This window comes from Chanodichthys erythropterus, chromosome 5, assembly GCF_024489055.1.
Source record: "Chanodichthys erythropterus isolate Z2021 chromosome 5, ASM2448905v1, whole genome shotgun sequence".
NCBI lineage: Eukaryota > Metazoa > Chordata > Actinopteri > Cypriniformes > Xenocyprididae > Chanodichthys > Chanodichthys erythropterus.
The window spans coordinates 3,175,617-3,201,436 of record NC_090225.1 but is presented as its reverse complement, the minus strand read 5'-3'; the positions used below and the strand labels follow the sequence as shown (position 1 = coordinate 3,201,436).

At 37.3% G+C, this 25,820-nt stretch overlaps 2 protein-coding genes across 9 annotated transcripts; one reads left to right on the top strand and one right to left on the bottom strand.

Annotated features, from left to right (window-relative positions):
• The first annotated feature begins 69 nt into the window (after positions 1–69).
• herc4 (HECT and RLD domain containing E3 ubiquitin protein ligase 4) lies at positions 70–20,085 on the top strand. 8 transcript variants are annotated; one of them, XM_067385675.1, is made up of 24 exons: positions 70–255; positions 2,028–2,332; positions 5,074–5,233; positions 5,380–5,456; positions 5,553–5,774; positions 5,855–5,946; positions 7,858–7,988; positions 8,158–8,318; positions 8,816–8,892; positions 9,717–9,841; positions 10,014–10,073; positions 11,474–11,585; positions 11,740–11,929; positions 12,827–12,999; positions 14,145–14,264; positions 14,469–14,567; positions 14,645–14,818; positions 14,890–15,033; positions 16,361–16,527; positions 17,370–17,436; positions 17,516–17,598; positions 17,720–17,903; positions 18,037–18,139; positions 18,656–20,085. In XM_067385675.1, the coding sequence occupies exons 2-24, from the start codon at positions 2,107–2,109 to the stop codon at positions 18,862–18,864; spliced, it is 3,156 nt and encodes a 1,051-aa protein (XP_067241776.1). In that variant the 5' UTR covers positions 70–255; positions 2,028–2,106; the 3' UTR covers positions 18,865–20,085. The 8 variants fall into 8 exon arrangements, 4 of the variants coding, with proteins under 4 accessions (XP_067241776.1, XP_067241775.1, XP_067241774.1 ...); XM_067385674.1 differs by having other exon boundaries at positions 8,792–8,892; positions 11,477–11,585; XM_067385673.1 differs by having other exon boundaries at positions 8,792–8,892.
• Positions 20,086–20,212: 127 nt separating this feature from the next.
• Positions 20,213–23,986, bottom strand: cox5b2 (cytochrome c oxidase subunit 5B2). Its single transcript, XM_067385678.1, has 4 exons — positions 23,821–23,986; positions 20,751–20,821; positions 20,554–20,653; positions 20,213–20,424 (listed from the first exon to the last, which is right to left on the bottom strand). Exons 1-4 carry the CDS (start codon positions 23,915–23,917, stop codon positions 20,312–20,314), a joined length of 381 nt encoding a protein of 126 aa, XP_067241779.1. The 5' UTR covers positions 23,918–23,986; the 3' UTR covers positions 20,213–20,311.
• Between the last annotated feature and the right edge of the window lie 1,834 nt (positions 23,987–25,820).

Here is a 25,820-nt window from a genome sequence, read left to right as displayed (position 1 = left end):
ATTATTGTGTGTGTTTCTAAACGCACCGCAGGAACTCCGCATGTGTCGTCACATCCGGTGTGTCTGAAATGCTCTAGAATATTACAGCAGCTTCGCGTTCATTCTGCTGTGTGTATTTAAGCGCGTGTCCGACTGCTGGCGCTCTTTCAGGCTGTCATGACATTACAGAATATATCCGCATTAACGCTCATGTAAACATAAGCCCTGAACCTGTGCAGGAGACGTCCAGAGGAGCATTATATTGCATATCAACAGGTAAGATTTCACACTAACACTCGCGTGCTGTCAAAACGCTGTATGGGAGTGTGTGTGTGCGTGTGTGTGCAGACATATCTTCATCTGGTGTAACGTTAGCGGTGTTCATGCGAACTAATGATATATACTTATGTGTTTATGGTCTTATTAAAGTCACAAACTCGTGTACAACATCAGTGAGGTGTGATTTATTTTATTCTCATAGCCCGTTATTAAAACAAGCTCGCGCTTTGCTGTAATAATTTACCGATATTCTCTCAAAACTGCGTTTAATCACCAACCGTTTTAACGGTCATTTTCATACACACACATCATAGTCACTGATGTCAGGACATTTAAATCTCACGTGAATCACGTGGTCTGTAGTTTAAATTTCGATACAGCGTTACATTTGTTGTTGTTTAGAACACAAAAGTTAAATGTATCTTTTTAAGCACTTAAAGTACTAGTACCCGCTTTTAATGCATCTAATTATAGTCTTTAAGCTGTGTTATGCAATATATGTTTATTTACACACCTCCCACAAACTGAACTTTCTAGAGAGATTCTGAATTTTCTCTACAGGGCGGGACTAAACTGCGTGCTTTCCTTTTCATCTGTTTAAACTGTGACAGCTATACTAGTAGGCTGCTAGTTAGTTTTTTTAACCTAGTGATAGCAAATATCATCAAAACCGATAGTGGTATATGGTTTGTGAGTTGAGTTACTTATAGAAAATGTGGTTTAGAGTATATGGTTACGGTATTTGTTACATTTATTTGTTAAAATAAAAAATAGTTTGTACATTTTAGTAGGTTGCTTTAGTGTAACTGATTATTTTCATCATTATTATTGTTTTTTTTATTTTTTTATTTATTGATTTTTTTCCCCCACCCTGAGTGTATCATCAAAACAGAAGTTTGTTTAATGAAGTGCTTCTTTAAAGGAACACTCCACTTTTTTTGAAAATAGGCTCATTTTCCAACTCCCCTAGAGTTAAACAGTTGAGTTTTACCGTTTTCGAATCCATTCAGCCGATCTCCGGTTTTGGCGGTACCACTTTTAGCATAGCTTAGCATAGTTCATTGAATCTGATTAGACCGTTAGCATCGCGCTTCAAAATGACCAAAGAGTTTTTATATTTTTCCTATTTAAAACTTGACTCTTCTGTAGTTAAATCGTGTACTAAGACCGACAGAAAATGAAAATTTGCGATTTTTCTAGACTGATATGGCTAGGAACTATACTCTCATTCAGGCGTAATAATCAAGGAACTTTGCTGCCGTATCATGGCTGCAGCAGTGCAATGATATTACGCAGCGTCTCTCATATACGTCTCCATGGTTGCAAGGCACTTTTCCTGTGTAAGCAGGGGCTCACGGGTGCTGCGTAATATCATTGCACTGCTGCAGCCATGGAACGGCAGCAAAGTTCCTTGATTATTATGCCTGAATGAGAGTATAGTTCCTAGCCATATCAGCCTAGAAAATCGCAACTTTTTTATTTTCCGTCGGTCTTAGTACACGATTTAACTACAGAAGAGTCAAGTTTTAAATAGGAAAAATATCAAAACTCTTTGGTCATTTTTAAACGCGATGCTAACGGTCTAATCAGATTCAATGAACTATGCTAAGCTATGCTAAAAGTGGTACCGCCAAAACCGGAGATCGGCTGAATGGATTCGAAAACGGTAAAAATCAACTGTTTAACTCTAGGGGAGTTGGAAAATGAGCCTATTTTCAAAAAAAGTGGAGTGTTCCTTTAAAGAGTTTGGTTTTGCTTTCACCTGACAGGTGTGTGTGTGTTTGCGTGAAGTGCTTAAACCTGTAAGTCTTCATCTGTGGAAGAGAGCGGGCATACGGGCCCGTCGTCATGCTATGCTGGGGAAATGCCTCGTACGGGCAGCTCGGTTTAGGTGGAATTGATGAGGAGATAGTGCTGGAGCCGAGGAAATGTGAGTTCTTCGAGGGCAAGCGTGTGCGGGACGTGGGATGTGGCAGGCGTCATACCGTCTTTCTGCTGGAGGACGGGACGGTCTACACCTGCGGCTGCAATGACCTGGGGCAACTGGGGCATGACAGATCACGCAAGAAACCAGGTAGGGCCACACAGGTGCTCTTCTAGCTTAATAATGTTATGGCTTTTAACTGGATTGCTTCATTCAGTTCACTTCTGAATTCAGATTTCCTAATAATTTACTCACCTCCATGTCATCCAAGATGTTTGTGTCTTTCTTTCTTCAGTTGAAAAGAAATGAAGGTTTTTGATGAAAACATTCCAGGATTTTTCTCCATATAGTGGACTTCACTGGGGTTCAACGGGTTGAAGGTCCAAATGTCAGTTTCAGTGCAGCTTCAAAGAGCTCTACATGATCCCAGACGAGGAATAAGAGTCTGATCTAGAGAAACAATCTGACATTTAAAAAAAAATTAAAAAAATGGTATAATGTTTAACCACAAATGCTCGTCACAAATGTGCCATGCATTACTGCAGTAGGGTGAAAAACTCCATCTCATTTTCTCCTCCAACTTCAAAATCGTCCCACATTGTTGTTTTACCTTTTTTGTAAAGAGCGTTTGACTTCGTCTTTGCACATTCGCTTTGTAAACACTGGATCGGTACTTCCACCTACGTCACGCGTGATCTTTCCAACATGATTACGTCATGCGTGGAGCATCACAGCAGTGCAAGACGAGCATTTATGGTTAAAAAGTATATAAATGTTTTTTTGTTTTTTTTTAGAAAATGGCCGATGGTTTCTCTAGATAAGACTCTTATTCCTCATCTGGGATCATGTAGAGCTCTTTGAAGCTGCACTGAAACTGACATTTGGACCTTCAACCCGTTGAACCCCAGTGAAGTCCACTATATGGAGAAAAAAAACCTTAATTTCTTTTTGACTGAAGAAAGAAAGATATAAACATCTCGGATGACATGGGGGTGAGTAAATTATTAGGAGATTTTATTTCTGAAGTGAACTAATCCTTTAATCTGAATGATTTACTTCAAGTCGATGTAGCTGATGACATAAGTTCCTATTATTTTTCACAAAGTAAATTGTGACACTCAAAAAGGTAATATTAAGGTGTTTCCTTCATTCTTGTAACACCCACTTTTCTTGATCCAAATATTTCTTGCTGGATCAAACCTCACCCTTCATTTTTTGTAATTTTCAAGTAAAGTAGGTTTTGAATATATAAGATCAGAGTAAAGTGTTTATTTGTTTTAATTGGTCCCATTTTATCTACACTACCATTCCTAAGTTTGGGATTTTTTAATGTTTCGTGAAAGAAGTCTCTTCTGCTCACCAAAGCTGCATTTATTTGATCAAAAATACAGTAAAAATGTGAAATATTATTACAGTTTTCTATGTGAATATATAGTAAAATGTAATTTATATCCTGTGATCAAAGCTGAATTTTCAGCATCATTCCTCCAGTCTTCAGTGTCACATGATCCTTCAGAAATCATTCTAATATGCTGATTTGCTGCTCAAAAAAACATTTCTTATTATTATCATTATAAATAACTCACTTTTCATCCATTTAAGGCATCCTTGCTGAACAAAATTATTAATTTCTTTAAAAAAAAATCTTACTGAACCCAAACTTTTGAATGGTACATCACATTCTCACAAACTCTGCACTGCATTCAAGCACCCCTGTTAGGGAACCCTGGGTTATAGTAGGTTATATCAATGGAACAGCCTGTACGTTAATAACATCTGCTAAAATCAATCTGATGGATTTGGTAACAAATTACCATTCCACAGAAATGCAGATATGAGTCGGTCAGTGTGACATCGACTGCTGTTCCAACAACTGTCATTTCTTTAAAAGTCACATGACCTCTAACTCTGTTTGAAGTATGTTGCTTTGTATATTTGCACTGAAATTGATGGGTCCTTTACAACAACAAATACTGTAAAATAAACCTTCACAAAGACATTAAAGGATTAGTTCACTTCAGAATTAAAACCCCCATGTCATCCAAGATGTTCATGTCTTTCTTTCTTCAGTTGAAAATAAATTAAGGTTTTTGATGAAAACATTCCAGGATTTTTCTCCATATAGTGGACTTCACTGGGGTTCAACGGTTTGAAGGTCCAAATGTCAGTTTCAGTGCAGCTTCAAAGAGCTCTACATGATCCCACATGAGAAATAAGAGTCTTATCTAGAGAAACCATCTGTCATTTTCTAAAAAAAATATACATATATTTTATGCTTTTTAACCACAAATGCTCATGTTGCACTGCTCTGCGCTGCACCATGCATTACATAATCACGTTGCAAAGGTCACGCGTGACACAGGCGGTAGTACCGATCCAGTGTCTTTGACCCAGTGATCCAGTGACCTTTCCAACGTGATTACATAATGCGTGACGCATGCAAGAAGAGCATTAGTAATTAAAAAGCATATAGTTTTTATTCTTTTCAGAATAATGGCCGATGGTTTCTCTAGATAAGACTCTTATTCCTCGTCTGGGATCATGTAGAGCTCTTTGAAGCTGCACTGAAACTGACATTTGGACCTTCAACCCGTTGAACCCCAGTGAAAATCCTGGAATGTTTTCGTCAGAAACCTTAATTTCTTTTTGACTGAAGAAAGAAAGACATGAACATCTTGGGTGACATGGGGGTGAGTAAATTATCAGGAAATTTTAATTCTGAAGTGAACTAATCCTTTAAGGAACATTAAGAATATTGTATTATGCAGATTGTGCAGTTCAGAAATGAATTTTGCTGTAGCAGATGCAACATATTGAAATATGCACAGTTATATTGGCCAGTATTCCATGTAGTTCATCAGTATAATCTGATGTTCACACCCCCTCTCTAGAACAGGTAGTGTCTCTGGATGCTCAGAACATTGTGGCCGTGTCTTGCGGTGAAGCTCATACTCTGGCTCTGAATGATAAAGGACAAGTGTTTGCATGGGGTTTGGGTTCAGACGGGCAGCTCGGCCTTTCAAATATGGAAGACCGTGTTCGTGTACCCAGGTAAAGAATCTGTATCATAAATCCCAATATTATTGCCACTATAATGCGTTCCATTCCCAAAAAACCTCTAGACAAATATGACAATCATAGTCCATGACCTACCCACATAGCATAAATAACACTGTGTTTCTGTTCTCTCTTCTCAGAACTGTCAAGAGTTTGTCAGAGGTTCACATTACCCAGGTGGCCTGTGGATATTGGCATTCCCTTGCTTTAGCCAGAGGTATGATTCTTATTATATTTTTAAACCGTATTATTACATCTGAAACTGCTCTCTTTACCCTAATTATGTGATGTTATTCCCGAATTCTTGCTCAAGGAGGTCAGATATTCTCCTGGGGCCAAAATAAATATGGACAGCTGGGGCTTGGGATGCAGGGAGCCGGTGTCTCCACCCCACAAGTCATTCAGTCTTTACAGGGCATCCCATTTGCCCAGATATCTGCAGGGGGCGCTCACAGCTTCGGGCTCACGCTGTCTGGGGCCATTTTCGGTTGGGGACGAAACAAGTTCGGCCAGCTGGGCCTCAGTGACAATGATGGTAAAACAAACACATTAGACATTCAGTTGAGCTTTCTCTCATTTAATGATTTTTATGGTGGGATGCGTGGTGTTCTTCAGATCGCTATTTCCCTGCCTTGCTGAAGACTCTCAGGTCCCAACGTGTCGTTTACATATGCTGTGGAGAAGACCACACGGCAGCACTAACAAAGGTATGGTCAGATTTGTTGCTTATTTTAAGGGCTTAAAGGGGTCGTGACATGATTTTTTTATTATTATTATTATTTTAAAGGATTAGTTCACTTCAGCATTAAAATTTCCTGATAATTTACTCACCTCCATGTCATCCAAGATGTTCATGTCTTTCTTTCTTCAGTCGAAAAGAAGTGAAGGTTTTTGAGGAAAACATTGCAGGATTTTTCTCCATATAGTGGACTTCACTGGAGTTCAACGGGTTGAAGGTCCAAATGTCAGTTTCAGTGCAGCTTCAAAGAGCTCTACATGATCCCAGACGAGGAATAAGAGTCTGATCTAGAGAAACCATTGGTCATTTTCTGAAAAAAATAAAAATTATATACTTTTTAACCACAAATGCTCGTCTTGCGATGCGATGCACCACACTTTACATAATCAAGTCAGACGATTTTGAATTTGGAGAATTTTTTTTTGCCCTACCGTGGTACTTCTGCTTACGTCACGCGTGACCTTTCCAACATGATTACGTAATGCGTGGAGCATCACAGAGCTAGTGCAAGACGAGCATTTGTGGTTAAAAAGTATATAAATGTTTACTTTTTTTTTAGAAAATGACCGATGTTTTCTCTAGATCAGACTCTTATTCCTCGTCTGGGATCATGTAGAGCTCTTTGAAGCTGCACTGAAACTGACATTTGGACCTTCAACACGTTGAACCCCAGTGAAGTCCACTATATGGAGAAAAATTATATTTCTTTTCAACTGAAGAAAGAAAGATATAAACATCTTAGATGACATGGGGGTGAGGAAATTTTAATTTGAATGTGAACTAATCCTTTAAAATATTCCTTGAGATTCCCTTTCAATGTTAATAATGTTTTTTTTGTACAAAAACAAGATTATTTTCAACCCTCATTTTGACCCTATGTCTTTTTAGTGGCGGCACCTTTAATACTTGTCAATACACAGCCATTGGCTAACGTCATTGCATATGAAACGGTATCAACGCCCACTCGCTATTGCATGGGAGTAAGTGTTTTGAAACGTTATCCATATAAAACCGTCATTTACAGACAAAGTATTTTACTGGTGGTTTCTGATGCAGCTGCTGTCAGATCAAATACTATCGGCTGCTGCACAAAAGTTTCTCTGCCAACTCTCCATTATGTTGTGCCTCATTTACAAAACAAAATGAACAAATATATAATCCTCCGACTTGATCTGGGATGACATTTAAATAAACCATCCACTTGTTTCTGGCTCTGAGATCCATTGTAGACAGTGAGAGTTATTATTATAATGGAATCTATTTGCTTTTAATGCAGCACTTGCATCCAGTGTTGACAGTTGTCTGCCGTTAAGCAACGGAATGCGGGTGGGCGGGGCCTATAGTGCAATGATGTGTAACTATTCGTCGATGTCTTGCTCTGGAGGCAGGCATATGCAAATAAATTCACCTGTGTGACATCACAAATCCAACAATATCCAAATGAGATGTTTTTGGAACTTGATTAAATGCTTTGTTTATAATGAGGAGGATATTTTAAGCTATGAAATTTGCAGGATGTTTTAATGATACGAAGACTTCTTATGTCAAAAGGTCAGGGCAAATTTGATTTCTCATGTCATGACTCCTTTAATGAGCAAAGATCTAATTTATTGACATATTTAATGCTGTACATTCAGAAAAAAGAAATGGCTATGGTTTAGATTAAGTCAAATTAATTTGTATAGGGCTTTTTAAATTACACATTGTTTCAAAGCAGATTTACGGAAAAATATTATGTTAATTTTTATAATATATTCATGCCTTATAGTCGCATTAATCAGATTAGAGTTGGGAAATAATATAATTACATTTTGCAACAAAATTTGCTATTGTTTTTATCACTTTACATGGTTAGTAATTAGTAATTTTTGTTTTGTAGGAGGGAGGTGTATTTACATTTGGAGCTGGTGGGTACGGTCAGCTGGGACACAACACCACAAACCATGAGGTGAACCCCAGGAAGGTGTTTGAACTGATGGGGAATGTGGTTGCACAGATAGCTTGTGGTAGGTAAGTATCCATAAAAAAAAAAAAAAAAAAACATTGCATTTTTACTCAATGTCTTTGTCTCAGTTTTCTATATGAAAGCTTGAGACCTGCTGCCCGAGAAGTTTCTTTGTAAGAATTTATCTCTAATCATGAAGAGCATGAATTGTTTTTGTTTTTACCTGCATGTAAGGCAGCACACTTTGGCGTTCATCCCTTCATCAGGAAAGATTGACTCATTTGGTCTCGGGGGTAACGGACAGCTCGGAACACGCACCACCTACAATAGGATGAGTCCCGCCCCTGTGAAAGGCTGCTGGCGAGCACATACTGATCCCGTGCCTATGGATATAGGTGAGTTGACTGTTTACATGAAGTCTTTTTTAACAGAATTCATCCCTCAGACAGATGTCCTTCTCAGTGTTTCCCAAATGCATGCATCAGGACTGACTTTTCATCATACATGTTATGCAATTTATCTTAAAGTCAATAAACCAAATAACTCTTCTTGTAATAGATAACATACCTCTAGTCTAAATGGCTTTTTAAGGAAAATGCCGATATGATTTACTGGAGCAACAACAAGATTCAGGGTCTGATTCCCTGGGATTGTGTGAACTGATTTAAAAAATATATATCCCAGGAAAGAAAAGTATCTGTCGAATACATGAGTGTAAATGTACTCCTAACGTAAGATCATCACACAGAGTTGTTGCACTTTAGTACTGTACATGGGCACTTTTGTTCGCTCATCAGTGTCCCAATGTGTATACTGTGAATCAATATACTGAGACGGACCCCAGGAAAACCATGTGGTGATGTTTCAGATTTGACAGGGCTGTGTATTTCAGAGGCGGAGCAGAGTTACTGTGTGAAGAGGATCTATGCTGGAGGAGACCAGAGCTTCGCTCACTATGCTTTACCTCAGGTATGAGCAGAGGTCATGGATCAAGCTGATGAAGCGTATATTAAAGGGGACCTATTATGCAAAATTCACTTTTACATGGCGTTTGAACATAAATGTGTGTCAGCAATGTGTTCACAACCACCATATTATGGTAAAAATCAATGCTTCGTATGTGTGCATAGTCTGATATAAGACTGATATTAAACTTTCATGATGATGAAGAACTGCAATGTCATGTGCATGATCATGTTAGAGATGATAATCATATCCGAGGCAGGAGCTGTAGGCTCCGCCCTCTTCTGGAAAGTGGGTGGGGAGCAGCAACTCATTTACATTTAAAGATACATGCATGAAAAGGCATGTTTTTCCTTCCACTCAAAAATGGGCATTTACAACATATCATAAATGATCTAGGGGGTATTTTGAGCTGAAACTTCAGACTCTTTCTGGGGACACCAGAGACTTGTATTGTGTTTTGTAAAAAAGGGCACAATAGGTCCCCTTAAGATTTGACTGGATTGTGAAAAGTGCTATAAATAAAGCTATATTATTGGTTATTATTATTATTTCCTCTCCCACACAGCCTTGTTACATCATCAGTGATTACATTTTCCTCATTATTATGGTACCAGAATGAAATTTTACATTTATTTTATGATTTTGTATTTATCTGGATCTTTAAATATATTGTCACACTGGCTACATGGTAACATGACATGTCACCGTCTAAATCTGTCAAATGTATTTAAAAAATGTGCAGTATGTGTTAGTTTGTACAGTTGCCTTTGTAGTGATTGGCCGTTCACTGATGTTCCCATTTAAATGACTCAGCTGTATTGCTGTAGGATGACAGCCCTCCACTGGATGTGAGGATAACCAGACCTGACGGACAGATCTATACACTCAGCGCTGACCTCATCCAGAAATGGCTCAATCACGGCCATGGGAGACTGTCACCAGAAATCACCAAGTACTGCTTTGACTTTCTTTACTTAGATTTTTACATTAGGGCATGTAGATGAAACTCAGTCTATCCTAATAAAAATGATTATCTAGCTTTAATTCACTTCAAAAAACTTCATGAAGCTGTCTGCATAGGTCTGAACATCATACTGATGATGTGTCTTTGGTGTCTCTTTTAGTGAGATTGATCTTGTGTTCTCTTCAGCGAGTTGTCTCAATGGAAGTTTTCTGTCTGGAAGGTAACTAGATGTTATACATTGAAAACACATTGTGTGTGTGTGTGTGTGTGTGTGTGTGTGTGTGTGTATATTTATGTATATATATATAATATAAAATATATATATAATATATATATATATATATATATATATAATATAATATTATATATATATATATATATATATATATATATATATAATATAATATAATATTATATAATATTATATATATATATATATTAGGTAGGTATTATAGTATATTATATTATATTATATTATATTATATTATATTATATTATATTATATTATATTATATATATATATATATATATATATATATATATATATATATATATATATAAGGGATGCACCGATACCAAGCTCATGTGCTCGTAAAAATACCCCCGATACCAAAGACTGATGCCTCACGTGACGTAACTGACAGAATTTTCCGTGCACAGAGACGCCGATGGCAGCAGCAGAAGCAATGTCAGCCTCAGAGGTGTGGAAATACTTCAAAATTAATGATGACAACACATTACGAACTGCATGCTTTCAATCACAATTCGTTATCGATTAGTGAAGACGGGATAGGCGGAATTGTGCTGAATGACACAGACCAGAAGCGTGTGATCCCAGTTCTCTCAGACAGCGTGCGATTGGTTCTCCTCGTGCCTGAATGGTCAAATGCACACATAGTTGTCAATGTCCATCATGTGGAGCATCTCACGTAAATACAGTCGGTTATTGCTTAAGTGGGCGTAAACATTTGGGTGAAAATAGGATATGTGTCAGTATTCATGGATTCGGTCTTAAAGGGACTGTAGCCTATACATGGTAAATAAACCTACTGTATCTGAAAAACAAGTTTATTTAATTTTTATATATATAGTATTAGTTGTATTGTTTGTAATTTGTTTGTAAATGTCTTTTTATATAACAACAATTAAATATATCCCTTTTGAAGGTTATTGGACACTGTGATTTTTGTTCTTTAAGTTTGTGACAAGCACATACAAATTTTTACTTTTTTCATATGAGAAATAATAGAGAAGCTGTCCTACATTCATTAGTCTCACTGTGTTGTGCTTGGAAAACTGCAACATCACCTTAAAAAAAAAAATCGGTATCGGCAAGAACTAGAAAAGTATCGGTACTCGTACTTGGTCCTTAAAATATGGTATTGGTGCATCCCTAAAAAATAAATAAATAAGTGTGTGTGTGTATATATGTATGTATGTGTATATATATATAATATATGGAAAAAATTAAGAGACCACTTAACATTGATTTCTGAACTTGAAGTGGTCTCTTAATTTTTTCCATAGCTGTGTATATATATATATATATATAATAATAGCTCTGTGTAGACCTCATAAATAGCCGATGATTGTTTCTCTAATGAGTGTTGTGTTTTGCAGTAGTCCAGATCACTACAGCACAAGCAGTAAGTGCTCAGGTGTGGACATTAACACGGCCCGTCTGTTCTACCACAGGCTCATCCAGCCTGATTACCCACATATATCACAAATTGTGAGTCACAAGTTTTTATGTTTCCAGCATGAATGAAACCAGTGGAGTGTCATTTTCAGAAGACTCGTGTTAAATGTGTTATTTTCTGGTGAACTACTCCTACTAAGTGCCCATCATTCCTGTTTTAACCAGTGCATGCTTTATCCTAATCCAGATAGCTGCCAGTTTGGAGAAGAATCTCCTTCCCAGATTGAGCAGTTCTCCTCCAGACATCGAGGCTCTGAGGCTCTACCTCACACTGCCCGAGTGTCCACTCCTCAGCAACCCCAACAACTACACCACCCTCACTATTCCTTTCGCCAAGGCCATCGTAAGCCTGAAAGACACCCCCATCAAAGTGCTTGGTACGTCCCATCCACTACAAGAAGACATTTTGTTTGATGGGCTTCGTCATGGATCTTTTAAAACACTGAACAATATTTTTCTGGTCCAAAATCAGCAATCGAATGCATTTTTACTGCTCACTTTATATAAAAATATAAGGAAGTGAAACAGTATAAACATGTTTTGTATAATGCGGTGGCTGTGTACAGAAAGGCTTTATTTAAAGTGATGCATTTTTAGACTGTCCTTCATGAATGGATCCGCAAATTTACTTCTCAAACTTTTTTAAAAGACTTCTTCTCTTGCCAAGAAAATTCCCAGACCAGTTGGACCATTACATTCTAGGCCGGTTTTGTTTTTTGAAGTTAAAAGGAATTTAACTTCTTTGCAACTGCATGCATGTACACAATGGCCACACTTACCATATGCGTAGTGCACTATTAGTGTATAATAGGCAATGGTCAACTTCTGGACATTGGTATTTTTGAGTTGTTTACACATTCACAGCATAAGCCCATCGTCTCACAGCATGCCAGAGGCCGTGCCATTCAAGAGCCATCCTGCCTGCTCAGTATTTTTTTTTAAACAAAGAATAATTAGTGAATTCCACTTCTAAAAAAAAAAATCTAGGGGGATAAGAGGAATTCTTATCTAGGAGATAATTTTCTCAGCTATCTTCTTGTTTGATCATTCTTTGTTTGTGAATCTCATGAAGAAATGTCGGGGTCATACTTTCCCCCCAAAATCTAAAATTTTTGCACAAGGAAAATTTATTCTTTAGAATTATTCCATTTTTTCTTTTTTTGCATTATGACATTGTTTTCATGAAATTTAAGCACTTTTGTGCCCCAAATTTAATTCTCCCTTTTTACCTGTGCTTTTTTTGCCTACATTTAGAATTAACCTTTTTTTTTAAGGAAACTGGTGGTCCAGGTTTGAACCAGCGGTCTTCCAGAGGCTTGTGGAGCTCTATAAGGAGGTGGTGGTGTATCTACTGCGGATGCAGAAACTGGGAATCCCCCATTCTGAACAGAGGATCTTCACCTGCTTCCTGCACACCTCACTCAAACTCCTGGAGATCCTCCACTCGGTGAGCACCACAGTTGAACAGACACTGGCAGTGCCACAATTTGGATAACATCTGTCCTAAATACTAAAATTAGAATTAGTGTGTCCTAAATCATTTAAAATGCAATGTCTAAATGTTCTGTTTGTCTTACTACATACTCATAATGTACTTTACATTAGTTAAAGGATTAGTTTACTTCAGAATTAAAATTTCCTGATAATTTACTCACCTCCATGTCATCCAAGATGTTCATGCCTGTCTTCATTCGAAAAGAAATGAAGGTTTTTGATGAAAACATTCCAGGATTTTTCTCCATATAGTGGACTTCACTGGGGTTCAACGGGTTGAAGGTCCAAATGTCAGTTTCAGTGCAGCTTCAAAGAGCTCTACATGATCCCAGACGAGGAATACGAGTCTAGAGAAATTATCTGTTATTTTCTAAAAAAAAAAAAGAATAATTATATATTTTTAACCACAAATGCTCATCTTGCACTGCTCTGTGACGCTCCCCGCATTATGTAATCACGTTGGAAAGGTCACGCGTGACGTAGGCGGAAGTACCAATCCAGTGTTTACAAAGCAAACTTGCAAAGACTAAGTCAAACGGCCTTTACAAAAAAAAAATTTGAAGTTGGAGGAGAAAATGAGATGAGTTTTTCGCTCTACCATGGTATTTCTGCCTATGTCATGCATGACCTTTCCAACATGATTACGTGCCACATCACAGAGCAGTGCAAGATGAGCATTTTTAATTAAAATATATCAATTTTTTTTTTTTTTTTTTTAGGAAATGACTGATGTTTTCTCTAGATCAGACTCTTATTCCTCGTCTGGGATCATGTAGAGCTCTTTGAAGCTGCACTGAAACTGACATTTGGACCTTCAACCCGTTGAACCCCAGTGAAGTCCACTATATGGAGAAAAAAAACCTTAATTTCTTTTCAACTGAAGAAAGAAAGATATAAACATCTCGGATGACATGGGGGTGAGTAAATTATTAGGAGATTTTAATTCTGAAGTGAACTAATTCTTTAACATAAACTAACAATGAGACGATATTCTCATTCTTGTAGGTGAATGTACAGTAGTTAACAAATATAACCATATTATAAAATGTATTAATGTAATATTAATTTGCTAATATCATTCTAATTATCGTGTTGCAGGTTAATGAGCGTGCTGGCCAGATCATCCAGTATGACAAGTTCTATATTCATGAGCTGGATGAGCTTATTGACATCAGGAATGATTATGTCACCTGGTTTCAGCAACAGATGTTCTCTATGGTGAGTTTGCATTGTACAAAGGTAATCAGCGTCATTTTACACTCCTGAATCATCATTTGATTTTCATTTTCATTTTCATTTGCAGTCACTTTAAGGTGACGTATGTAATTCCTGTGCTGCTAGATGTGTATAAATATACATTTCTTTAACCTCAAATCACACAGTCAAAGTCACATTCCCCTGTCTCTCATCTGTTTTGAACAGGTCATGGACTCGCAGGTCACCTTGTGCAAATACCCGTTTGTTTTTGACGCTCAGGCGAAGACGACGCTGCTCCAGACTGATGCTGTGATCCAGATGCAGGTGAGAGAGCTCCGCCGCATCTGAAGATTTGATATCACGTTTTACTCTAATGCGCTCACAGTGCTGTTTGTGATCAGATAGCCGTGGACCAGGCTCAGAGACAGAACTTGCACTCGCTCTTTCTGTCCGGTGGAGGAGTAGAGTCAGTAAACCCCTGCCTCATCCTCATCGTACGCCGAGATAACGTGGTTGGAGACTCCATGGAGGTGCTGAGGAAGTCCAAAAACGTTGATTACAAGAAGCCGCTCAAGGTAAACTAGTTTGCCTTAATCTGTGTGTCATCATTGCTGCTTCTGCGGTTTTTAATTGTATTATTCTGCAGGTGATCTTTGTTGGAGAGGAGGCCGTGGATGCTGGCGGCGTGAGGAAAGAGTTCTTCCTACTCATCATGAAAGAACTCCTAGACCCTAAATATGGCATGTTTCGATACTACGAGGACTCCAGACTCATCTGGTTTGCTCATAAGGTATAGTAAGAAAGCATGCAATGTCCTTTTGAGGAAAAAATATTCAAAATTTGTTTATTCAGAGGCCATAAAAAAGCAAAAGTTCCAAACGAAGTGCACAGTACAAAGACAGTGTTTTAGATATTATACAATTGATCTCTGTTACTGTACTACTTCTAAAATACCTCCAAAGGGGTCATTGTTTTATTGTTTTATAATGTTTCTTGGTGTGCACTTATAATGTTAGTATGATTTTTACATCAACAATTGTCATCATTTAGAAATAAAAGGCATTTTTCCTATCCTGATTTTAGCCCTCCAATTAGAACGCTCTGTTTTAATGGCCATGTCTGCTGTGAGACTTCAGTGTAAATGCCCACTGCTGTGATTGACTAACATTTTTTCATATGAAATAGCCAAGTAATACTCAGTACTACTACTAAGTCCAGAGCTCAGTCACTGATAAACTCACGCTGTTTGATTGACCGCTCCAGTGATTGTAAAAGGAGTGTTCTTTGATTGATTTTTATATATAATTTAATCACCGTTTAAATAACAGATTATTTTCATCCTACAAAGAGAAACAAGGTGAAGTTGAGTGTTTAGTCACTGGTTTGATTTACTGACACACAGACAAAGATCATCTGACTGTACATGAATCATTAATATCAGATCAGGCATTAGAATGAACACAGTTACTGACATGTTGTTGCATTACTGTCAAGTCCATATCGTAAAAGTCTAAAGTCCGAAATGCGATTGATTTACCAAAGAATCCACAGTGAAATGAACCGAATACAAATAAATAAAGCTCAACTGAGAAATTCACATTGTTGAAAATAAATAATCATATTCCTGCATTAGGATCCTTTGAAAGGTAATGTTATTTTAGTCCTGTATCGCTCTTCTCTCCTCCTCATCTCACTAACACACCAGTGGGCAGGGCTAACTTTTTAATGATGAAGTAGGTGATGATTTCTTCTGCGGAGGCGGAGTTTCACCAATCTATAGGCACATTCCAGAATCAGTCGTTCACTGGGTCTGGTGTCAATAAAAACTAACACTGACTAACAAGGAAGTTTTCAGTTCTGAAACTTACAGGATTTTCTTATAGTACGATGACCTCTTATATATCAAAAGCTTAAGAAAAAGTTGATTTCTCAATTCATGACCCCTTTAACCTTCTAATGCATGTGTATTGAAGTAAATCAGACAAAACTTGTTTGTGACAATCATCATAAATGTATATACTAAAACCAACTCTTCATTCATACCTAACTCACACAGTAATATCAGTGTAAGATGAGGAAAATTCAGTCTCACTCATGTCAGCTATGCTTTACTGCAGACATTTGAAGACATCGACTTGTTCCACCTGATCGGTGTCGTCTGTGGATTGGCCATCTATAACCTCACTATAGTGGAGCTGAACTTCCCACTAGCACTGTACAAGAAACTCCTGAAGAAAGTGCCAACACTAGAGGACCTGAAAGAACTCATGCCTGATGTAGGAAGGTGCGTTTTTCAATAGATTGATGAGATTTTGTGCTTCTATTTATAGGGTCCAGAGCTTAAAGGGCTCATATCATGAAGAATCAAACTCTCTTTGACTGTTTGAGAGGTTTCATATACTATGAAACACATGGTGGACCTAAAACTTCCTCCCCAGTCCATAAACCTTCTGATTTCAGACAGATGAAAAGCATTTGGACACATGCATGATCCACATTCACATCAATGGCACCTATTCTTGTGTGTCTGAGGAGTTGTTCATAAAAATGGACTGTTTATGTTTAAGGGACATTATAATGAAAAGTTAAATATGACTGTTTTGTGCTGAAAGCATTAACCCTGTAAAGATATTTTTTAAATGCAACAATTTATTGAAAGATAAAAATTTCTTTTAAAAAGCTAAAACAAAAAGTTTACTTACAGTATGTGTTTTTTGTTGAGGCTTATATTTGATACACCAGGCTTTTAAGGCTCATATTGTATGATATAGTAAGAAACTGCACGAAAAACACTTCAATATTCAGAGGCCTGAACTGCGCACAAGTATGCAATTTGGTGCATCTTGCTGCTGATATTCATATGGACAAAGATTAATTTTTCAATTGTACAATTAGACTTTTACTTGCTAAAAAATGATAATTAATCAGAAGGCATGTAAGAGATTGTATGCAACAGGTTTTCCAGCAAAGTTTTGATCATTTAGAGGCCTTAGAAATGTGCATATCAAATATGATAGAATAGGCTTTATAGGGTTAAGTAATAATCTTGAAAAATATGATATGACCCCTTTTAGGGGATGTGTAAATATGATCCTCATGTATGTTTTTCTCTGTCTGGATCTTCAGGAGTCTTCAGCAGCTGCTGGATTATACGGAGGATGATTTGGAAGAAACTTTCTGCCTGAATTTCACAGTAAGAGAAAGTTAGTGTTGTTTGCACATAATGAAATAAAACATAAATAAATGCATATACAGTCATTTTATAATTGCAGATCACAGAGGAAAATTTTGGTGCCACAGAGGTATTAGAGCTGATACCCAACGGGACGGACATCAGCGTCAACAAATCCAACAGGTAATATTTACATTCTCTCATCATGTGCATTGTGACCATTACTAACTCCTCCTGTATTTTTCATGATTTTAATATACTTTAACCAACTAAATAGTTTTTCTCACCCCTTCAACCTTACCAGGCAGGAGTTTGTCAATGCCTACGTTAATTATATATTCAACACCTCCGTGGCTCCTCAGTTCAGTGCTTTCCACGCTGGATTTCACAAAGTGTGTGGAGGGAAGGTTCTAGAGCTTTTCCAGCCCAGTGAACTTCAGGCCATGGTTATAGGAAACACCAATTATGACTGGAAGGAATTGGAGAAGGTAAAAATATACTTCAGATGAATTTGCTTGGACTGCTGCTGGTTTTGTGCTTGAAATCCAATAGCATGTGTTTGGAAATGTACATTTGATACTGTACTTTGTTCACTTTGTAAATGGCTGTATTGATTCTCAGAGCACAGAGTATAAGGGCGAGTACTGGGCGGATCATCCCACCATCAAGATGTTCTGGGAAGTATTTCACGAGCTGCCTTTGGAAAAGAAGAAACAGTTCCTGCGTAAGTGATTCATCTTTGAGTTTAGAATTACATGCTAGTGGATGAGTTGAATCAACTCCACAGCAACTACATCAATTTATCCACTAACCATTCAGAAACGTCTAAAAGTTGTAACTTCTTCCTGAGTCTCTCCATCAGTGTCGACTCCGGTTTGAACAATGTAAGGCTGAACACTTTCCTCATTTTGCCTGCGTGAGATTCTCCAGCTTTGTTGTTGTTGAGCTGTTAAAGCTCCGCCCTCTTCTGGAAAGGGGGCGGGAGCAGCAGCTCATTTGCATTTAAAGGGACACACACAAAAACGGCGTGTTTTTGCTCACACCCAAATAGGGGCAAATTTGACAAGCTATAATAAATGATCTGTGGGGGATTTTGAGCTGAAACTTCACAGACACATTCTGGAGACACCAGAGACTTATATTACATCTTGTGAAAAGAGGTATTATAGGTCCCCTTTAAACCCAGAATCGCTGTCAGTATGTACATACTTTGACACATCTTCCTGTCATTTTACTCCAGTGTTCCTGACGGGCAGCGACCGGATCCCCATCATGGGAATGAAGAGCCTGGCGTTAGTGATCCAGCCCACCGGTGGAGGAGAGCAATATTTCCCTGTAGCGCACACATGCTTCAACCTGCTGGATCTGCCCAAATACATGAGTAAGGAGTCACTCCGAGAGAAACTGCTGCAGGCCATCGAACACAACCAGGGCTTCAACCTCGTCTGACGTCACCGAGCGATCCGTGCCACGCAGGTACCACATGCTTCAGACTGCAGAAGAGCTCGCGTGATTCATTGTGACTGCTGCTTTTGATTCATTTTTGAAAATAGCATAGAAACATTTGATTTATCTGAATAATCATCAGTTACAATTTAAATAAAGACACTAAAATCTGCAAATACAGCATCCCAGTGGGACTGAAACATGTAAACAGTATTTGAATATCAGTATTTTGATACTTACTCAAAGTTTGGGTGACATTTGTGTGCTTGTATCTTTTTTTACATGTAACATTTTACAATAAGGTTCTATACATTAACATTAGTATCATAAACTGAATTCATTCATTTATAAATTCACTCTAGTGATTTATATTTATAAATACACTATTCATTGTTCGCTCAAAATGCATTAACTGCTGTTAACATGCAAATACTGTTACGTTTACTGTTGAAAATGTAATGTAAGGCTAATATTTATTGTTAATAACAATATTAACTAATATTAGCGTATACAAACTTATAGTAATGTGTTACCAGTAATTTTTTTTTTTTTTTTTGCATTACAAAACCTTTGCTTTTTGTTTTAATTATGTTTTTATTCTAAATAACTTAACATGAATGTGCAAAAATCACACTTGCTAAACCAATAAGATGCAACAAGATGACTTTTGAAGAAGCAATGATGTTTGGCAAGTCGTTCAGATTGACTTTAGGATGTAATGGATTAATAATAATGCAGAATCACACATGATTTTAATGTGTGTCCTTAAGGGATCTTAGAGCACTTTTGTTACATATGCCTTAACTAAAAACAAACACACAGATTGTTTTGATATTTATTTTGTTTTGAAAGATTGAGTAAGTACCACAATCTGATAGCAGGTACAGGAATGTGTCTGATGGACACTGAATGTGTTCATCACGGTTGTAATGTTCATATACTGGAGTGGCAATACGAAGTCTTACAGGTGTTAAGAGTTGTAATAATAAATGACCAATAAAAATAAGTGAGTTGGATTATTGCACTCATTCATGGTGCAGGACATTCAAGTTAAAACTCTGTTAGTCTTAAAACGCTCATGGCTCATCACACGTGTGTGTGTGTGTGTGTGTGTGTGTGTGTGTGTGTGTGTGTGTGTGTGTGTGTATGAGCTACTAGTTGCTGTGCCATTTATGTGTGTGTGTGTTGAAAGGTATGTGGAAGCAATTCAACAAATGCTGACATTTTTCTTGTGTTTGTAAATTGTAAATAAACACAATATTTTGTAGTTTTGATGTTGTGATTATTTTTTAATCACGTGTTTTAGCGGTTGAGTTCCACATTGCAATGCAACAGAAACTAATCATGACCCTTTTATTGTATTAAATTATTTTATTATTGAATCCTGTACATGTTTGGCATAGGCACTTTGGTTCAGAAGTGCAGGTGTTTGTGGTCCAGGAGCTTCAGCTCAATGCGGCAGCTCATGATGGACCAGTTTGTAGTGCGAGCCGCAGGACGGGCAGCGCTGAGGGTTTCCCTCATGAAGCCAGAACCAAACAATAGCGGTGTTGTCCTCCTCACCTTCACAAGACAAGAGAGACACACATTTATTTGGAAAGTCTTCCTTGAAAAGAAATCAACAGCTTGGTGGGTGGGTGGGTGGGTGGGTGGGTGGGTGTGTGTGTGTGTGTGTGTGTGTGTGTGTCTTACAGAGGCAGCCGACCAGCCGTTTGTTATTGATGCTTGGAACAATATGAGGGTCGTCTTTGGATCCAGTGTATTCCTTTGGCTTGAATATGCTGTACGGATCCTGTAGAACAGATCACAAAGGACATGTGGTTCAAAATGAATGACCATATATATTCACCAAAGCTTATGGTCAAACAAAATGTCATTCTATATTGTACCTGGCCCTTTTTCAGCGCCTGCAGGATGCGTCTCTCCAAACCCGCAGCCTGCTCGTCATCTGTTGGGATACCTGAAAAAGAAAAACATTATTGGTGGTGATATACAGCTGAGGAAGAGCGGACACGTTTAAAGGGTTAGTTCACCCAAAAATGAAATTTCTGTCATTAATTACTCACCCTCATGTCGTTCCACACCTGTAAGACCTTCATTCATCTTCAGAACACAAATTAAGATATTTTTGATGAAATCCGATGGTTCTGTGAGGCCTCCATAGCCAGCAATGACATTTCCTCTGTCAAGATCCATTAATGTACTAAAAACATATTTAAATCAGTTCATGTGAGTACAGTGGTTCAATATTAATATTATAAAGCGAAGAGAATATTTTTGGTTCGGCAAAAAACAAAATAACAACTTATTTAGTGATGGCCGATTTCAAAACAATGCTTCAGGAAGCTTCGGAGCGTTATGAATCAGTGTGTCGAATCAGCTGTTCAGAGCGCCAAAGTCACGTGATTTCAGCAGTTTGTCGGTTTCACGCGCGATCCGAATCATGATTCGACACACTGATTCATAACGCTCCGAAGCTTCCTGAAGCAGTGTTTTGAAATCGGCCATCACTATATAAGTCGTTATTTAGTTTTTTGCCGAACCAAAAATATTCTTGTCTCGTTATAATATTAATATTGAACCACTGTACTCACATGAACTGATTTAAATATATTTTTAGTACATTAATGGATCTTGAGAGAAGAAATGTCATTACTCCCTATGCAGGCCTCACTGAGCCATCAGATTTCAACTAAAATATCTTAATTTGTGTTCCGAAGATTAATGAAGGTCTTACGGGTGTGGAACGACATGAGGGTGAGTAATTAATGAAAAAAATTTAATTTTTGGGTGTTCTGTAACCCTTAATGGAGAATACAAAAGTCTCTGCTTTGACTGCCATTTGTGCCACCACACGACCAAACAACATGCTTAATTTTCAAAATAAATAAACCTGTATTATCCCCCCCATTCAAAATATTCTCATTGAAATGCTACTCGAAAATAAGGATTACAGGTGCTGGTCATATAATTAGAATATCGTGAAAAAGTTTATTTTTTTTGTTATTGTAAATTATTTTTAAAAATGAAACTTTCATATATTCTAGATTTCCTACATGTAAAGTAAAACATTTCAAAAGTTTTTTTTTTTTTTTTTAATTTTGATGATTAGAGTGTACAGCTCATGAAAGTCCAAAATCCAGTATCTCAAAATATTAGAATATTTACATTTGAGTTTCATTAAATGAGCATCCCTACAATATAAATTTCGGGTATCTCTTGTTCTTTGAAACCACACTAATGGGGAAGACTGCTGACTTGGTAATGGTCCAGGAGACAATCATTAACACCCTCCACAAAGAGAGTAAGTCGCAGAAGGTCATTACTGAATGTGGTGGCTGTTTACAGAGTGATGTATCAAAGCATATTAAATGCCAAGTTGACTAGAAGGAAGAAATTGGGTAGGCAAAGGTGCACAAGCAACAGGGATGACCACAAGCTTGAGAATACTGTCAAGTAAAGCCGATTCAGACATTTGGGAGAGCTTCACAATGAGTCGAATGAAGCCGGAGTCAGTGCATCAAGAGCCACCACACTCAGACATCTTCAGGAAAAGGACTACCAAGCCACTTTTGAAACAGAAACAACGTCAGAAGCATCTTACCTGGGCTAAGGAGAAAAAGAACTGGACTGGTTGAAAGTCCTCTTTTCAGATAAAAGTAAATGTTGCATTTCATGATGAAATCATGGTCCCAGAGTCTGAAGGAAGACTGGAGAGGCACAGAATCCAAGCTGCTTGAAGTCTAGCGGGAAGTTTCTGAAGTTAGTAATGATTTGGGGGGGCGTGACGTCTGCTGGTGTTGGTCCATTGTGTTTTATCAAGTGCAAAGTCAATGCAGCCATCTTCCAAGAGATTTTGGAGCACTTTATGCTTCCATCTGCTGACAAGCTTTATGGAGATGCTGATTTCCTTTTCCAGCAGGACTTTAGCACCTGCCCACAGTGCAAAAACCACTTCCAAGTGGTTTGCTGACCATGATATTACTGTGTTTTATTGGCCAGCCAACATGCCTGACCCCTGAATCTATGGGATGTTTTCAAAAGAAAGATGAGAAACAGTCGATCCAACAATATACAGATGATCTGAAGGCTCAGTAGTGCCTCAGCAGTGCCACAGGCTGATCACTTCCATGCCACACTTCACTGATGCTGTAATTTGTGCTAGGAGCAAGTCATTTGCTGTATTATGTGCTGCCGACCAAGTATTGAGTGTACAAATGAACATACTTTAAAGAACTTGAACTTTTCTGTTTTGAAAATCCACTTTTTGATTGATCTTAGGAAATATTCTAATATTTTGAGATACTCTGGATTTTGGACTTAGATGAGCTGTATGCTCTAATCATCAAAAATTAAAAAAAAAACTTTTGAAATGTTTTACTTTACATGAAGGGAATCTATAATATATGAAAGTTTCATTTTTAAAAATAATTTACAATAAAAAAATGAACTTTTTCACGATATTCTAATTATATGACCAGCACCTGTATATGCATGTATGTTTTGGGGTTGAGATTGAGATTACAGCATTTGTCCACTAGGTGTCGCCAGAAACCAGATAAATAGAGCGGCTCCTCCGCCATGATCAAGTATAACTGGCACACGAACATGAGTTTTGTGCCAAGAAAAGGCCACAGCACAGCCCTTCACAACATTAAGAACTTATGACCTTGATTATACTTAATTCTTATAAATCATACTAGTCACCACGTTATTGTTTCAAATAATGCGGAGCGTTTTTAACGCTACTTTCAAGTGTCTTTTCATGTTCTTCAGAAATTAATGAGCCATTTCATATGTCAGCTGTATAAATCTGTATAAATCTGTCACTCATTCAAAAACGAAGAAAATGACAGCATGTTGCTTTATTTTTACACGTGCAAAAATAATATCAGTACAATTCATCGCAAATAAATTTAAATAAAGTTAAATTTCTGTAAAGAAATGATAAATCCTTACCTTTCCCGGCCATCGCACGTTGAGGTGTTTTCATTAAAATATTTTGTCTGCCCATCAGAGTCACTCGACAGGCTCTCAGGAGGATTTTACTTGCCATCTTGACTTTAAACTTCCAGAGTTTGGTGCGCGCGCGCTCCCGCTAACAGTCACTACAGAATGTGGAACAGTGTCAGTGAAAGTCACTAAAATGATTGACACCGGGGATGGGCCAATCAAAGAGAAGAACCGCTGGACTTTGACCAATGAACGAACAGGAAGAGCGGACAGGTGTAACTAGAGAGGACAGTAAAAATAAAAGTAAAATCTGTTCCGTCTGCCTTTATTTCCGTCTGAAGGAAGATTTAAACAGACTAAAAAGATTACTGAATATTGAAGATATTCCAGTTTCAAATTATATGTCCTAAAGTAAGTAATAATTCAAATTTAAATAATAATCTTCTAAGCAGAATCAAATTATGTTTGGGTCATTTTTTTGTCCAAAGGCCTTAAAAATAATAATAAAAAACAAAGATATGACATCCAAAGTATGTACAACTAGGTCTCTTTTATTAAATCCAAAAGGTTTTAATTATATTTTTCTACATATAAAGCTATTTTTAAGATTCTTAAGTGTCAAAATGTCATTCGGTTTAACCGTCCAACTGTTCATTTGTGATTAAAATATCTTAAAATATAATAAATGTATATATTTTCTTATACTGGCATGATTTTATATCATCATATATCAACATAGTGCAAAATGGTATTAAAATTATGTGTAGAAGTCGTTTGTTATGAGAAAGAATGTCCGGAAAAATGAATTTCATTGATGTCATTCGGAGTAACCAATATAAAGGGACCGTTTTGGATTAAGTCATGTGGTCAGTATCATGTGACAGGATGCAACATCATTCAGACACCTGCAAAGGACCACATGGTCATGAAGCAAAGTAACTAACTCTCTCTTAACTATTTGATAAATTCATGTTTTCTCTTGTTCATACGCATGTCCTGAAACATCAGGTCATTCGGTGCAACCGCTATAAACATGAAAAATGTTGTAATATTTTAAAAACTTGTACTAAATATAAAATGTTTGATTGTCCTTTTGCTAGATATCAGCCTGTTAACATTGTTTGAAAATATCGTCATTTGGTATAACCAAAGTCCCTTTAAGACGAGTCATTTCACTCGGCGGCCATCTTTGAAACGCCTCTCGGGCATCATGCAGCTCCAAAGCTGTTTGCTAAACTTTCGATTAAATTTCATATTTGAAATCACCAATGAAATCTGACAACAACTGTCTCATAATTTTTTTCCAAACGCTCGAATCATGACAAAAAAAAAAAACTGTATTTTTAGTCTGGCTCAAGCTAATGCGCATGCGCAGATCTAAATGCGCGTCTCGTGCCTCATTTCGGAGGCGCTTCTGACTGTTTCTATAGAAACCGGTGCTTCTAACGGCCGCTGAAGTGACGCGATGACTTTACCAGTCGGCGATTGGCTCTTATTTAGAAGGAGGGACTTATTCCGCCATATTGCGCGTTACACTTTCTCCCTCAAAACAATACGACACGTCTTGTGTCTTTGGTATAACCAAAAGTATCATTCGGTAAAACCGAAATTTTGGTTAAACCAAACTTTTTTGCTGACAAATTTTGTAAAAAATGACAAAAGCAGTGTTAACTGATTATAAAAAAAACACAATCTCATTGTTAACACTTAATAAAACTTCTAAATTAATTAATCTCCATTATGATTTAAAGATACACAATTTTAAAAACTTTAATTGTCAATGACCCGTTTACTAAATTTCAGGTCATCCAGTAGAATCTTAATATTTGTTCAGAGGATACTTTCCCCTTATGTGATAATAATAATGACTTCAGTGTTTTGAGCTGTTCCACAATAAGTTGTTTTATTTTTGCAGAATTTGAAAAATGCAGTTTACAGACACTCGGAATGTAACACTTTCACATATTTGTACACAAATACACATACATTTGCCTCAAAATGCTGAC

Coding starts and splice junctions, on each gene's coding strand:
- cox5b2 (XM_067385678.1), bottom strand. CDS start 23,917: ATGGCAAGTAAAATCCTCCTGAGAGCCTGTCGAGTGACTCTGATGGGC. Junction 20,654..20,750: donor AGGCGCTGAAAAAGGGCCAG/GTACAATATAGA, acceptor TCTGTTCTACAG/GATCCGTACAGCATATTCAA. Junction 20,425..20,553: donor ACGGCTGGTCGGCTGCCTCT/GTAAGACACACA, acceptor TGTCTTGTGAAG/GTGAGGAGGACAACACCGCT.
- herc4 (XM_067385673.1), top strand. CDS start 2,107: ATGCTATGCTGGGGAAATGCCTCGTACGGGCAGCTCGGTTTAGGTGGA. Junction 8,893..9,716: donor CTCACTATGCTTTACCTCAG/GTATGAGCAGAG, acceptor GTATTGCTGTAG/GATGACAGCCCTCCACTGGA. Junction 17,599..17,719: donor AGCGTCAACAAATCCAACAG/GTAATATTTACA, acceptor CAACCTTACCAG/GCAGGAGTTTGTCAATGCCT.